Source organism: Mobula birostris, chromosome 14 (assembly GCF_030028105.1).
Source record: "Mobula birostris isolate sMobBir1 chromosome 14, sMobBir1.hap1, whole genome shotgun sequence".
In the NCBI taxonomy this organism is placed as follows: Eukaryota; Metazoa; Chordata; class Chondrichthyes; order Myliobatiformes; family Myliobatidae; genus Mobula; species Mobula birostris.
In genome coordinates, this window is record NC_092383.1 from 49,105,536 (window position 1) to 49,121,804 (window position 16,269).

General features: G+C 43.6%; 1 protein-coding gene across 2 annotated transcripts in view; it reads right to left on the reverse strand.

The window, feature by feature from the left end:
• The window catches only part of LOC140209887 (voltage-dependent L-type calcium channel subunit alpha-1S-like), a 419,288-nt gene that overhangs the window by 298,018 nt on the left and 105,001 nt on the right, over positions 1–16,269 (reverse strand). For both annotated transcript variants that reach the window (XM_072278518.1, XM_072278519.1), the window contains exons 7-8: positions 8,048–8,151; positions 6,364–6,515 (exon numbers count right to left, since the gene is read on the reverse strand). In XM_072278518.1, the coding sequence (XP_072134619.1) occupies positions 6,364–6,515; positions 8,048–8,151 (256 nt within the window). The remainder of the gene's footprint in view (positions 1–6,363; positions 6,516–8,047; positions 8,152–16,269) is intronic.

Below are 16,269 nucleotides of genomic sequence, written 5' to 3' on the forward strand. Positions count from 1 at the left end.
CAATGTACTAACATTGTCACAGAGAGAATGCACAAATGTGGTCACAGCGAGAATGCAGAAACGTGGTCACAGGGAGAATGCATTAATGTGGTCATGGGGTGAATGAATAAATGTGGTCACAGTGAGAATGCAGAAATGTGGTCACGGGGAGAATGCACTAACATGGTCATGCGGAGAATGGACAAATGTGGCCACGGGGAGAATGCACTAACGTGGCCACGGGGACAATGGACAAACGTGGCCATGGGGAGAATGGACGAACTTGGTCACGGGGAGAATGCACTAACGTGGTTACGGGAAGAATGGATAAATGTGGTCACAGGGAGAATGCAGAAATATGGTCACGGGGAGAATGGATTAACATGGTCACAGGGAGACTGAATAAATGTGGTAATGGGAAGAATGCAGAAACGTGGTCATGGGGAGAATGCATTAACGTGGTCATGGGGAGAATGAATAAATGTGGTAATGGGGATAATGGCCAAACGGGGTCACGGGGAGAATGCACTAACATGTCCTGAGCTGTGTATATTTCAATGCAAGAAGTTTCGTAGGAAAAGAGCATGGATAAACTCCTGGATTTATACAAACCTCATTTCCTGAAAAGTTGGGATATTTTCCAAAATGCAATAAAAACAAAAATCTGTGATATGTTAATTCACGTGAACCTTTATTTAACTGACAAAAGTACAAAGAAAAGATTTTCAATAGGTTTACTGGCCAACTTAATTGTATTTTGTAAATATACACAAATTTAGAATTTGATGGCTGCAACACACTCAACAAAAGTTGGGACAGAGGCATGTTTACCATTGTGTTTCATCACCTTTCCTTTTCATAACACTTTTTAATCGTTTTGGAACTGAGGATACTAATTGTAGTAGATTTGCCCATTTTTGGAAGTTTTGTCCATTCTTGCTTGATATAAGACTTCAGCTGTTCAACAGTCCGTGGTCTCCGTTGTCTGATTCTCCTCTTCATGATGCGCCATACATTTTCAATAGGAGATAGACCTGGACTGGCAGCAGACCAGTCAAGCACACGCACTCTGTGTCTACAAAGCCACGCTGTTGTAGCCCGTGCAGAATGTGGTCTGGCATTGTCCTGCTGAAATAAGCATGGATGTCCTGGGAAGAGACGTCGCCTTGATGGCAACATACGTCTCTCTAAAGTCCTAATATATGCCTCAGAGTCAATGGTAGCTTCACATACATGCAACTCACCCATGCCATGGGCACTGATGCACCCCCATACCATCACAAATGTTGGCTTTTGCACCTTTTGCTGATAACAATCTGGATGGTCGTTTTCAGCTTTGGCACGGAAAACTCGACGCCCGTTTTTTCCGAAAACTAGCTGAAATGTGGACTCATCTGACCACAGCACACGGTTCCACAGTCTTTCGGTCCATCTGAGATGAGCTTGGGCCCAGAGAACTCGCCAGCGTTTCTGCATAGAGTTGATGTATGGCTTCCTCCTTGCGTAATACAGTTTCAAGTTGCATTTCTGGATGCAGTGACGGACTGTGTTGAGTGACAATGGTTTTCCGAAGTACTCCCGAGCCCAGGTGGCTATAATTGTCACAGCAGCATGACGGTTTCTTAGGCAGTGCCGCCCATCCTTGCTTGCAAAGACTGAGCCTTTGATGGACGCTACTTTTATACCCAGTCATGATACCTTACCTGCTACCAATTAGCCTGCTTAATGTGGAGTCTTCCAAACCGGTGTTAATTGAATATTCTGTGCACTTTTCAATCTTATTTTAACTCTGTCCCAACTTTTGTTGAGTGTGTTGCAGGCATCAAATTCTAAATTTGTGTATGTTTACAAAATACAATTAAGTTGGTCAGTAAAACTATTGAAAATCTTTTCTTTGTACTTTTGTCAGTTAAGTAAAGGTTCACGTGAATTAACATATCACAGATTTTTGTTTTTATCGCATTTTGGAAAATATCCCAACTTTTCAGGAAATGGGGTTTGTAATATTGTAGCCACTATTGAGACTGGATTGCAGGTGGGACAGGACTGGCGGCTCAATATTCTGGGGTTCCGTTGTTTTAGGTATGACAGAGCGGGAGGGAATAAAGGGGGAATGGGTAGCATTACCAGTCAAGGAAAGTGTCAGGGCAGAGCTCAGTCAGGACACACTGGAGATCTTGACTAATGAGGCTCTATGGGTGGAACTGGAAATAAGAAAGGTACGACCATGTTAGTGGGGCTTTACTACAGACCACTCAACAGTCCGAGGGATCCAGACAAATTTGTAGAATGATCACAGCCTGTTGCAAGAAACATAAGGTTGTGATACTAAGTGATTTTAACTTTCCACATATTGACTGGGACTCCCATACTGTAAAAGGACTAGATGTGATAAAGTTGACAAATGTGTTCAGCAAAGAGTCCTTAATCAGTATGTAAAAGTCCCAGTGAGAGAATGTGAGATACTTGATCATTAGGGAATGAGACAGAGCAGGTGACAGATGTTTGTGTAAGGGAACACTTTGCATCCACTGACTACAATGCCATTAGTTTCAAAGTAAATATGAAAAGAGAGACCTGGTCTGTGGGTTGAGATTCCAAACTGGAGAGCAATTTTGATGGCATCAGAAATGATCTGGCAAGCTTGGATGGGGACAGGCTGTTTTCTGGTCAAGGTGTACTTGGAAAGTGGGAGGCCTTTAAAAACTAAATTTTGAGAGTACAAAGCTAGTATGTGTCTGTCAGAATAAAAGGTAATGATAACAATTGTAGGGAGCCTTGGTTTTCAAGAGATATGGAGGCCCTGGTTAAGAAAAAAAGGGGATGCATAGCAGGTATAAGCAGGTAGGAACAAATGAGATGGTTATGGAGTAAAAGAAATGCAAGAGAACACCTAAGAAAAAAGTCAGGAGGGTTAAAAGAAGGCATGAGGTTTCCCTAGCAGACAAAGTGAAGGAGAATCCTGAGGGATTCCACAGGTATATTAAGAGCAAAAAGATTGCAAGGGACAAAATTGGTCCTCTGGAAGACTAGATTCGTAATCCATGTGTGGAGCCAAAGCAGATGGGGGTGATCTTAAATAAATTGTTTGCATCTGTATTTACTCAGGAGATGGACACAGAAGTGAGGCAAAGCAGCATCAACTTCATGGGCCCAGAAGAGGAGGAGTTTGCTACCCTGAGGCAAATCAGGGTGGATAAATCCCCAGGGCCTGACAAAGTGTTCCCTTGGACCCCATGGGAGGCAAGTGCAGAAATTGCCGGGGCCCTAGCAGAGATATTTAAATTATCCTTAGCAACAGGAGAGGTACCACAGGATTGGAGGATAGCCAGTGTTGTTCCACTATTTAAGAAAAGCTCTAAATATAAACCAAGAAATTATAGGACAGTGAATCTGACATCAGTTGGGAAAGTTGTTTAAAAATATCCTAGGGGACTGGATATTTAAGTATTTGGATAGACATGGACTGATTACTGATAGTCAGCTTGGCTTTGTGTCTAATCAAATTTATAGAGTTTTTCGAGGAAGTTACCAGGAAAGTCGATGAAGGCAAGGCAGTGGATGTTGTCTACATGGACTTTAGCAGGGCATTTGACAAGGTCCCACATTGGAGGTTACTCAAGAAGGTTCAGTCACTGAGAATTCAAGATGTGGTAGTAAATTGGATCCTTTGTGGGAGAAGCTCAAGAGTGGTAGTAGATGGTTGCCTCCCTGACTGGAGGCCTGTGACTAGTGGTGTGCCACAGGGATCAGTGCTGGATCCATTGTTGTTTGTCATCTACATCAATGCTCTGGATGATAATGTGGTTAACTGGATCAGCTAATTTGTGGATGACATCAAGATTGGGAGTGTAGTAGACAGTGAGGGAGGCCATCAAGGCTTGCAGTGGGATCTGCATCAGCTGGAAAATGGGCTGAAAATTGGCAGATGGAACTTAATGCAGACAAGTGCGAGGTTTTGCACTTCAGTAGGGCCAACCAGGGTAGGTCTTACACAGTGAACAGTAGATCATGGGGAAATGTGGTAGAACAAAGGGATCTGGGAATACAAGTCATTGAAAGTGGTGTCACAGGTAGATAGGGTCGTAAAGAAACCTGTTGGCATATTGGCCTTCATAAATCAATGTACTGATATGTTGAAGTTGTATGAGACATTGACGAGGATGAATTTGGAGTACTGCACACAGTTTTGCCCACCTATCTACAGGAAAGTTGTAAACAAGATTGAAAGAGTACAGAGAAAATTTACAAGGATATTGATGGGTCTGGAGGACCTGAGTTATAAGTAAAGATTGAATAGGTTAGGACCTATCACCTTAGAATATAGTAGACTGAGAGGAGATTTGATAGAGGTATACAAAATTATGAGGGGTATAGATCGGATAAATGCAAGCAGGCTTTTCCTACTGAGGTTGGATGGGTCTACAACCAGAGGTCATGGCTTAAGGGTGAAAGATGAGAAAGGGAAAGTGAGGGGAAACTTCTTCACTCAGAAGGTCATGAGAGTGTGGAATGAGGTGCCAAGTGGTGTATGTGAGTTCGATTTCAACATTTAAGCAAAGTTTGGATAGGTACAGGAATAGTAGGGGTATGGCAAATGATGGTCATGGTGTAGGTCAATGGGAGAGGGCAGTTTAAATGGTTTCTGCATGGCCTAGATGGTAAATGACTTGTTCCTGTGCCGTACTTCTCTATGACTAATTAGCATACTAATCCTACACCTTTAGGCTGTGGAGGAAACCGGAGCACCTGGGGGAAACCCAAGTGCTCACAGGGAGAATGTGCAAACGCCTGACAGACAGGAGCTGGAATTGTACGTGGGTCACTGGTGCAGTAATGTGTTTCGCTAACCACTACCTTACTGTGTTACCCATTCCCTCTGAATAGCACACCATGAGGTTAGCGTGGTGCTATTACAGCTCCGGGCATTCCGATGCTTGGAATTCTATTCTGGTGTCCTCTTTAACAAGTTTGTACATCCTTCCCGTGAGCGCATGGGTTTCCTCTGGGTGCTACAGTTTCCTCCCACAATCCAATGACATAGCAGCTGGTCAGTTAATTGGCCATTGTAAATCGTCCTGTGACTGGGCTAAGATTAAATAGGTGGGGTTGCTAGACGGTGTGGCTTGTTGGGCCAGAAGGTGCTGTAAGGCGCACCATTGGTCATGGCTGTTGTGTTCGAGTTGTCAGTGTAAACCGTATGCAAGTCAGGTCAGTACAATACAATACACAGAGCAAGCTGTTCACCCCCTCTCCACGCAGCTGATGAGTTCAAAGGAACAGCAGAGACCGATACAGTTTGGCACCAGTTGTGCACAGGACTTGCCAGTCAATGTTGAACTCAATGTAAGACTGCCTCAGGGAGCCCAGCTCTGTATTTTTCCTCAGGGTTTACACTAGAAGCCTTCCCAGTGAGAGAGTATAGCCACAGGTAGCAGAGGTTTAAGATTAGTTTTTCCTCGGTCCTAAATATAGACTTACAACCTCATCCAATTACTGCTATCTTTGGACTACCAATGATAGACTCAAATAATTTAACCTCTTCATCACAAAGGATGATTGCATTTCTTACTTTAATAGCTAGAAGGTCCATCTTGTTGAATTGGAAAGAGATCAACCCTCCTACAGTATCTCATTGGTTTTCACAAACTATGGTGTGTCTGAATTTGGAGAAAATTAGAAGTGCAGTTTATGACCCTTCTATTAAGTTTGAAAAAATTTGGAGGCCATTTATTCAGTATTTTCATTTGATGTAATTTGATCATTTCCAAACTGGTTCTATTTCTCTGTACTGTTGTTGGAGGGGAGTGGAGGCGTCAACGCTGAGGTTTTCTTCTTTTCCATTTTTAAGTTGTTAGTTTTGCCCAAGTCTTTTAGTTTAGTTTAGTTGTTTTTTTTTCTTTTGGGATGGGTTTTTTTTTTCTTTTTTTTGTCTTTTTCCTTTTTTTTTGCTTTATATTATCCGTGATCAGTTCTACATGTATGGGAGTTTTGGTAATTTCCACTATTTGGTTTTGCAATTACTCTTTTTTTAAATGTAACAATACATCTCATATTATCTGTATTATTGCTATGTTTTGTTTCTATATTTTGAAATTAATAAAAAGATTGAAAAAGAAAAAGATTAGTTTTCCTTCTCCGACATGGTTGACGAGCTCCATCTGCCCAAAGCAACTGGTTTTAAGGAACCAGTGACCCACCTTTCCCCTTTGTCCTATCAGGAGAAACAGTTCACCCGGACTTGGTTGTCAGGCTGTTCAAGAACACACGCCATTGGGAGCATTTAATATGTTGTGGAAGCTTACCCCCACTGCTCTCGCCCGGAATTGTGTCTAAATAAATAAACTGTGATAGCCCGTGTAATAGATGGAGTTGACTACTCACCTTCTCGGTGCCTGATGTGGTCCACGTCAATGTCCTCTGCGTGGGTGATCCAGTCCAGGTATCCCTTCAGATCTTCATCTAGCTGTTGTTTCTCCCGGAACTTCTGGAAGTCTCCCCGTGACTTGGCCTTTTCTCTCTCCCTGGAGAACTCCCTGGAATTCAGACAGTCCAGTCGAGTCACTCCAACTTTGGTATTGACTGAAAAGACTGATCTATAAAAACTAATGCGCAGTTCCACCGTATCTATGGTAACGTGTTAAATTTTGTTTGTATCACCCCTTCCCCCACTCACACTCATCCTCATAAAGCCAGAGGGTGAAGAATCTGTCTTTATATCTCCATAGATGTGCACCACGGCAGCGTAGTCAATGCAACCTATTACAGCTCAGGCCGTTGGAGTTCCAAGTTCATTTCCCATGTCACCTGTAAGGAATCTGTACATCCTCCCCGTGGAATGCGTGGGATTTTTTTCCGGGTGCGCCAATTTCCTCCCACAGTCCAAAGACGTACTGGTCAGGAGGTTAATTGGTCATTGTAAATTGTCCCGTGATTAGGCTAGGGTTAAATCCGGGGATTGCTGGGCGGCACGGCTCGAAGGACCAGATGGGCCTGTTCCGTGGATATGCAGAGCTCACATCCGTACTGACTGAACTGACAGATCTATCAAACCAGAGTAAACTTCCAAACCGTATCTACAGTAACGTGCCAAATTTCATTCAGATCATCACTTCGCCCCCCCACCCCAACCCACACATGTGCTCATACACAACTAATTTCTTCAGCCAGAGGTTGGTGACTCTGCAACTATATCTCCATAAGACATAGGACAAGATTAATGTTACGCTAGCCGCTACACGACAGTGTGTCATACAAAGATAGACCAATTTATTTTTTATTTTATTTTTTTATTAGCCATATGGCCCTTCGAGTCACGCTACCCCAGCAACCCTGACAAACCTGATTGACCCTAACCTAGTCACGGCACAATTTACAATGACCGATTAACCTACACAGTACGTCTTTGGACTGTGGCAGAAAACCAGAGCAGCCTGGGAAAAGCCCCATGTTCCACAGGGAAAATGTACAAAGACTTTACAGAATGGCACTGGAACTGAAAAAACTCTGAAACATCCCAAGCTGTAATCATGTTGTGCTAACTGGACAATTCCGGGAATGAGAGGGTTATCATACGAGGAACATTTGATGGCTCTGGGTCTGTACTCACAGCAATTTAGAAAGGTGAGGAGGGATCTCATTGAAACCTTTCGAATGTTGAAAGGCCTAGACAGAGTAGATGTGAAAGGGTGTTTCCCATGGTGGGAGAGTCCAGGACAAGAGGGCACAGCCCCAGGATAGATGAGTGTCCATTTAAAACAGAAATTTCTTTAGCCAGACAGTAGTGAATTTGTAGAATTTGTTACCACAGGCAGCTGTGGAGGCCAGGTCTTTGGGTGTACTTAAGGCAGAGGTTGATAGGTTTTTGTTTGGCCATGGCATCAAAGGGAGAAGGCCGGGGAGTGGGGCTGAGAAGGGGAAAGAAGGATCGGCTATGACTGAATGGCGGAGTAGACGCAATGGGCCAGCTGGCCTAATTCCGTTGCATTGTCTAACCACTACACTACCACAGTGCCACATGAACACACGACTGTTAGTATCTCAGAATGTTCTCCGATGCTCAACTCACCCACTTAGAACACCAAGGACTAGGTTGAGTACAAAGAAAGATCCCAACAGGATAAGGCTGACAAAGTAGATCCAAGGCCACTCGTTACCTATGGCATCATTAACCTGAGAAACACAGACCCAGGGATCAGTTCACAAAGATAAAGTATGGATTTATACTATATAAACACTCAATGGCCACTATATTAGGTAAACTTGTACACCTGCTCGTTAATGCAAATATCTAATTAGTCAAACCCGTGGCAGCAACTCAATGTATAAAAGCATGCAGACACGGTCAAGAGGTTCAGTTGTTGTTCAGACCAAACATCAGAATGGGGAAGAAATGGGATCTAAGTGACTTTGACCCTGGAATGATTGTTGATGCCAATTAGGCTGGTTTGTGTATCTCAGAAACCACTGAAACTCAGATTTTATGCACAACAGTCTTTAGAGTTTGCAGAGAATGGTACGAAAGTTAAAAAACAGCAGTTCTGTGGACAAAAATGCCTTGTTAATGAGAGAGGTCAGGGAAGATTGGCCAGACTGGTTCAAGCTGACAGGAAGGCAACAGTAACTCAAATAATCATGTGTTACAACAGTGGAGTGTGGAAGAGCATCTCTGAATGCACAATAGGTTGAACCTTGAAATGGATGGGCTACAGCAGCAGAAGACCATGAACGTAGAAAAACACACTCAGTAGCCACCCTACTAGGTACAGAGGGTCCTTACTGTACCAAAACATCTGATGGAATTTTACAAATACATTATCCGAGATGGGTTCACACTAAACAATTTTGATTATCTGGTAATAAAAGTAGAGGAAGGCAGTATCCTATGGGAAACAATGAACTAACAAACGGAGCAGTGGTAGGTGGAATATTTCAGTTGAAAACACTGGCCAGAGGCGCATATGGCTGCCTTCTGACAGCACTGACAATACAAGAGTCACTGCACAGAATAGCTCACCCCAGCCAAACGAGGAGCAAGCAAATCTGATAAGCACAAGATTCTGGAAATCAAAGCAACTTTCGGCAGGTCAGACAGCATCTATGGAGATAAATAAACACGATGTTTCAGGCCGAGACCCTTCTTCAGGACTGGAAAGGGAAAGAAGCCAGAATAAGGTGGTCAGCAGATGGGGAGGAGTACAAGTTGATAGGTGATAGATAAAGGCCAGGTGAGCCTCCAACTTGATGGCATGAACATCTATTTCTCTAACTTCTCTTAATTTCTCCCCTTCCCCTTCTTTCTTTTTCTATTCCCCTTTCTGGCTCCCCTCTCACCCCTCCTCCTCTCCTCACCTGCCCATCAACTCCCCCGGTGCCCCTCCTCTATCCCTTTCTCCCATGGCCCACTCTCTGGTCCTTCCCCTCACCTGTCCCTCACCTCCTCCATCCCTTTCTCCCATGGTCCACTCTCTTCTCCTCCTTCTCTAACCTGATGACAGGAACATCAGTTTCTATAACTTGCAGTAATTTCTACCCCTCCCCTTCTCTCTTTCTCCATTCCCCATCTGGCTCCTCTCTTACCACTTCTCTTCTCACCTGCCTATCACCCCCTTCTGGTGCCCCTCCTCCTTCCCTTTCTCCCCTCGTCCACTCTTATCAGGTTCCTTCTTCTTCAGCCCATTACCTCACCAACCTGTCCCCTTCCAGCTCCTAATTTCATTCCTTACCCCTCCCCCCAGCTGGCTTCCCCTCACCTGTCACCTTCCAGCTCCTAACTTCATTCCCTTACCCTCTCCACCCCCCCCCCCCAGCTGGCTTCCCCTCACCTGGTCTCACCTGTTACCTGCCAGCTCCTAATTTCATTCCCTAACCCCTCCCCCCAACTGGCTTCCCCTCACCTGGTCTCACCTGTCACCTTACAGCTCCTAATTTCATTCCCTATCCCTCTCCCCCTAGCTGGCTTCCTCTCACCTGGTCTCACCTGTCACCTACCAGCTCTTTCCCCTTTCTCTACCTTTTTATTCTGGCTTCTTCTTCTTTCCTTTCCGAAGGGTCTCGACTCCAATGCTTGGCTGTTTATTCTCCTCCACAGATGCTGCCTGACCTGCAGAGTTCCCTCAGCATTTTGTGTGTGAGTGTAAGGAGAAAGATTGCACAAAATCATTATGAAATGGGTGACAATTAGGGCTGTAAATCAATGCACAAACCGCGATGCTATCAGACCACCCCGTTAATAATGGTGGTGGTCAGCACCAGCAATCAGGGTTCACCTCCCACCACTGCCTGTAAGGAACTTCTACGTTCTCCCCGTGGCCGCCTGGGTTTCCTCTGGGTGCTTTGGTTCCTTCACATTCCAAAGCTGAACTGGTTTGTAAGTTGTGGGCTTCCTATGGTGACCCCAGCTCACTTTCAGACTGTGCTCATCATCGACACAAATGATTTCACTGTGTGTCTCTATGTGCAATGGGACAAATAAAGCTAATCCCTAAATCTTCACTGGTGTTTGAATTCATGAACAGCGTGATACAGAGAGAGCATTTCTTTGCAGAGATTGCTGATTCATTTTTTTATTTAGAAATAAGTGCAGAACAGAGCCTTCTGGCCCAGTGACCCACCTATTTAACCCAAGCCTCATTACAATCACCAATTACCTATTTAACCCAAGCCTCATTACAAATATCAATTACCTATTTAACCCAAGCCATATTACAATCACCAATTACGGTGATGTTGTGAGTGGGAAGATCGGCAGAGAGAGGAGTCGAGTTGTGACTGGAAAATGGCGGAGAGAGAGAACATCAAGGAAAGAGCCAAGCTGTTGAAGGAAGTTTTTGGCGAGAGTGGAAGTGAACTGGAGATGGAGGTCAGCGGGAAAGAGGAACGGAATGGAAAGAGGAAGAAAAGAAAGCAGAGGTACGGGATATCAAACTCTGAGGAGTCAGCGGATGATCAAAACAGGAGAGCAAAACAATGGAAAGAAGATGAGATTAAAGCAATTATAAAACTAAGTGAAGACGGGGCATCTTTTGGTGATTGGAACCCGATTCATTTGACGAAGATGCTCAACAAAATTTTAGGCGAGATTAAAGGAGCAAAGATTTTACGAAATGGATCGCTATTAGTGATTTGTCGGGATAGTGCTCAGCAAGGCAAAGTGATAAGGTTGTGTAAAAGACAGACGGCAAAGAAGTACAATGCTCAATACCCAACAATAGAAAACGAACTAGAGGAGTTATTTCCGGGATACCAATAAAAATTACTATGGATGAGATTAAACAGAACATAAAAGGAGCAAAAATTATTGAGGCCAAACGTTTGAAAGTTACAAGAAACGGGAAAAAGTGCGATAGTTTATCGGTAATGATTAACTTTGATGAAGAGAGATTGCCGACTAACGTTTACTTAGGGTATATGCGTTATGTGGTTAGAGTATATATACCACCGCCTTTAAGATGCTATAAATGTCAGAAATTCGGGCACATTGTGGTGGTCTGCAGAGGCAAACAAAGATGTGGGAGATGCGCTGGAGAACATGAATATGGGAAATGTGAAGCAGGAGCTAGGCTGAAATGCTGCAATTGTGGCGAGGAACACAGCACAGCTTATCGAGGGTGCATTTATAGCAAGAAAGCGGCTGAATATGTAAAAGTAACTCAAGGAATCAGTTATGCAGAGGCAGTGAAATAATTTGATGAAAAAAGGCTGTCAAGCAAACAAATATAGGGAATAATAAACTGGTGAATTGTGAGAGCTGTAATATGTAAAATAAGGATACACTATTAATGAGTAGAAAGGATTTCGTGCTTTTTATGGTGGATGCAATTAATCGTTCAGCGCAAGCAAGCAAAAGAACTGAGAAAATTAAAATTATCGTCAAGTCTGCAGAAAAGTATCTTGGTATTAAAGGGATTAGGTGGGAAGAAGTGAAAGAAACGCTGAATGGAGGATCCAACAGTTCACAGGCAGGGGAGATGGAATCTTAATGGCAGTATATTTATCGCAAATGGTCAAGAATATAAGAAATGTTTCAGAACTTAAGGAAAATCCTCGAATTTTATGGTTGAAGCCCAGGGCAAATGTGCAGAACTCCAACAACAAATAGAAGTACCCGACAAGAACAACGGTGAGTTGGAAAGAGGTTGGAAAATGGAGGAAATTATTACAAGGATACAAAAGGAAAGGGAATTTGTTGCAAAGTGAATTATCTACATTGAGATTATAAAATGAAAACATGGAAGCAAATGAAGAAGAACGCCGAGGTCTCAGTAAACAACTGCAGGCTACGATCCAAGAAAAGGAAAACCTGAAAAAAAGCAGATAGACTTGGAAAAACAGCAATTTAAAAAGTATAACGTGCGATAATTACTATTCTTTAACAAGACGATTTTAGCCTTACAAGTGATGTAGATGAAATCAATGTAATTGAGGTAATGCAACTACACGAAAACGTGACAAAATTAGGGAAGAATAGCAGTTTGCGGCATTATCTAATGAGTGCATTAAGCATTCACGAGGAATTGCAATTACAGAGTGAAGCTAATAGAGAACTGCAGGCTGAACTAGATTGTCTAAAGTAGAGAACTCCAGGACATATTTGGTTGGAACACAAGAAGTCTAGCAGGTGGTGGTAATGCACTGAGAACTGGTTGCCAACTGCCATAAAACAAAAAAGAATAAAGAAGAAGAAGAAGAATCACCAATTACCCCACGAACCGGCGATCTTTGGAAAGTGGGAGCAAACTGGAGCACCCAGAGTTAACACATGCATTCACGGGGCGCTGCCAGAATTGAACTCCGAACTCCGACATCGCACACTGTAGTAGCAATGCGCTAACCGCTATGCAGCAGTGATGTAAAATAGTTGTTGAGTAATCCAGCAACAAATACTGAAGAACTTTACCCAAAGTGCAACGTGACTGTGGAGTTCACTCCCTCGGGGAGTGGTTCAACAAATAAACCTATAGCTCCTTAGGAACCGAGTTAGGGAACTGGAGCTGCAGCGCGATGGCCTTTGGCTTGTTAGGGAAAGTGAAGCAGTGATAGACAGGAGCTAGAAGGAGGTAGTCACCCCAAGGCTACAGGAGACAGATAAATCAGTGACTGTCAGGAGAGTGAAGGGAGAATGTCAGATAGTGGAGAGCACCCCATGGCTAAGTACTCCATTTTGAATATTGTGGGAGGTACGGCAGCGGAGGGGAGAACCAAGCTGGAGGAAGCAACAGCGACCGTGCCTCTGGCACTGAGTCTGGCCCCATGGCTCAGAAGGGTAGGGAACTGAAGAAGATGGCAGCAGGGATGGGGGATCCTATAGTCAGGGGGACAGATAGACAATTCTGTGGATGCAAAAAGGAAACACAGATGGTAGTTTGCCTCCCAGGTGCCAGGGTCGCGATGTTTCTAGACGTATCCACAATATCCTGAAAATGGAGGGTGAGGAGCCAGAAGTCATGGTACATATTGGTACCAATAACATAGTTAGGAAAAGGAAGGAGGTCCTGAAAACAGAATTCAGGGAGTTAGGAAGAAAGCTGAGAAGCAGGATTTAAGAGTAGTAATTTTGGGATTACTGCCGGTACCATGTGACAGTGAGGATAGGAATACAATGAGGTGGCAGATGAATGTGTGGCTGAAGAATTGGAGCAGGGGCACAGATCAGATTTCTGGATAATTGGGACGTCTCCTGGAGCAGATGGGACCTGTACAAAAGGGACTGGTTGCACCTGAATCTGAGGGGGACCAATATTTCTTGCGGGCAGATTTGTGAGAGCTGTTGGGAATGGATTAAACTAATATGGCAGGGGGATGGGAACCATATGATAGAACTGAGGATGAGCCAGCAGGTTTCCAGTAGATGATGGGTGTAACATGAATGTAAGGAAGGACAAGCCAATGACTGGGTACAAATGGAGACAGAGCAAGGAGTTAAATTGTACCACAGAGGCAAAATTCCAAAAGGTGAAGAATGCAGTACTGAAGGTGCTGTATTTAAATGTGTGTAGCATTCGGAATAAGGTGGACGAACTCATGGTGTAATTAGAGATTGATCGGTATGACACTATGGGCATCACTGAGTCATGGCTGAAAGAAGGCCATAGTTGACAGCTTAACATCAAAGGATTTACTTTATGTGGAAAGGACAGGCAGGAAGGCATTGGTGGTGGTGGGTTCTGTTGGTAAGAGATGGAATTACATCTTAGAAAGAGGTGACATAGGGTCACAGAATATTGAATTTTGTGGTGGAGTTAAGAAACTGCAAGGGTAAAGAGACCATTATGGGAATCATATATAGCCCTTAAAGTAGTAGCCAACATGTGGGGTTAAGATTGCAAAGGGAGCTGGAAAAGGCATGTAGTAAGGGTAATGATACATTTGAAATAGGGAACTTCAATATGCAAGGGGATTGGGAAAATCAGGTTGGTGTCGGATCGCAAGAGAGAGAATTTGTTGAATGCCTACGAGATGGCTTTTTAGAGCAGCCTGTGCTTGAGCCTACTTGGGGAAAGGCTATCTTAGATTGGTTGTTGTGTAATCACCCAGATCTTATTGGGGAGCTTGACGTAAAGGAACCCTTAGGAGACAGTATCATAATATGATTGAATTCAGACTGCAATTTGAGAGGGAGAAGCAAAGGTCACATGTATCAGTATTGCAGTGAACCAGAGGGAATTACAGAGGGATGAGAGAGAAGCTTGCCCAGGAGGATTGGAGAAGGATACTGGCAGGGATGATGGCAGAGCCAGTGATGGCTGAAGATTCTGGAACTAGTTCACAAAGTGCAAGATAGATATGTTCCACAGAGGAAGAAGTTCTCAATTGGCAGGGGTAGGCAAATGTGTCTGACAAAGAAAGTTAAGGACTGCATAAAAGCCAAGGAAAGGGCATAGAAGGGAGCAAAAGAGAGTGGGAAGTTGGATGATTGGGAAGCTTTTAGAATCCAACAAAAGACCACTAAAAAATCTATAAGAAGGAAAAAGATGAAATATGAGGGCAAACTAGCCAATAATATAAAGCAGGATACCAAAAGATTTTTCAGTTATATAAAGAGTAAAAGGAAGGTGAGAGCTGATACTGGACCACTGGAAAATGATACTGAAGAGGTAGTAATGTGGGACAAAGAAATGGAAGATGAACTTAATGGATACTTTGCATCGGTTTTCACTGTGGAAGACACTAGTAGTGTGTCAGAGGTCCGCGAGCGTCAGGGAGCAGGAGTAAGTGCCATTGCTATTACAAAGGAGAAAGTGCTAGGCAAACTCAAAGGTCTTAAGGTGGATAAGTCACCTGGGCCAGATGGACTACATCCCAGAGTCCTGAGAGAGATTGCTGAAGAGATAACAGATGCATTGGTCATGATCTTTCAGGAATCGCTTGATTCTGGCATGGTCCCAGAGGAATGGAAAATTGCAAATGTTACTTCACTTTTTAGGAAGGGAGGAAGGCAAAAGAAAGGAAATACAGGCCAGTTAGCCTAACCTCAGTGGTTGGGAAAGTGTTGGAGTCTACTATTAAGGATGAGGTTTCAAGGTACTTGGAGACTAATGATAAAATAACTGAAAGTCAGCATGGTTTCTGTGAAGAGAAATCTTGCCTGACAAACCTGATTGAATTCTTCGAAGAAGTAACAAGTAGGGTGGACAAAGAGAGGCAGTGGATGTCACTTACTTGGATTTTCAGAAGGTGTTTGATAAGGTGCCTCACATGAGGCTGCTTAACAAGATAAAATCCTATGGCAACACAGGAAAGATACTGGCATGGATAAAGGAATGGCTGACAGACAGGAGGCAGCGAGTGGGAATAAAAGGAGCCTTTTCTGGTTGGCTGCCAGCGACTAGTGGTGTTCCCCAGGGGTCAGTATTAGGACTGCTACTTTTCACATTGTTTGTCAGTGATTTAGATAATGGAATTGATGGCTTTGTGGTAAAGTTTACAGATGATACGAAGATAGCGGAGGGGTAGGTAGTGCTGAGGAAGCAATGTGATTGCAGCAGGAATTAGACAAATTGGAAGAATGGGCAAAAAAGTGGCAAATGGAATACAGTGTTAGGAAATGTATGATAATACATTTTGGTAAAAGAAACAATAGTGCAGAATATTATCTAAATGGGAAGAAGTTTCAAACATCAGAGGTGCAGAGGGACTTAGGAGTCCTCGCGCAAGACTCCCAGAAGGTTAATTCACAAGTTGAGTCTACGGTAAAGAAGGCAAATGCACTATTGGCAATTATTTCAAGGGGAATAGAATATAAGAGCAAGGAGAAAATGCTGAGCCTTTACAAAACACTAGTCAAGCTGC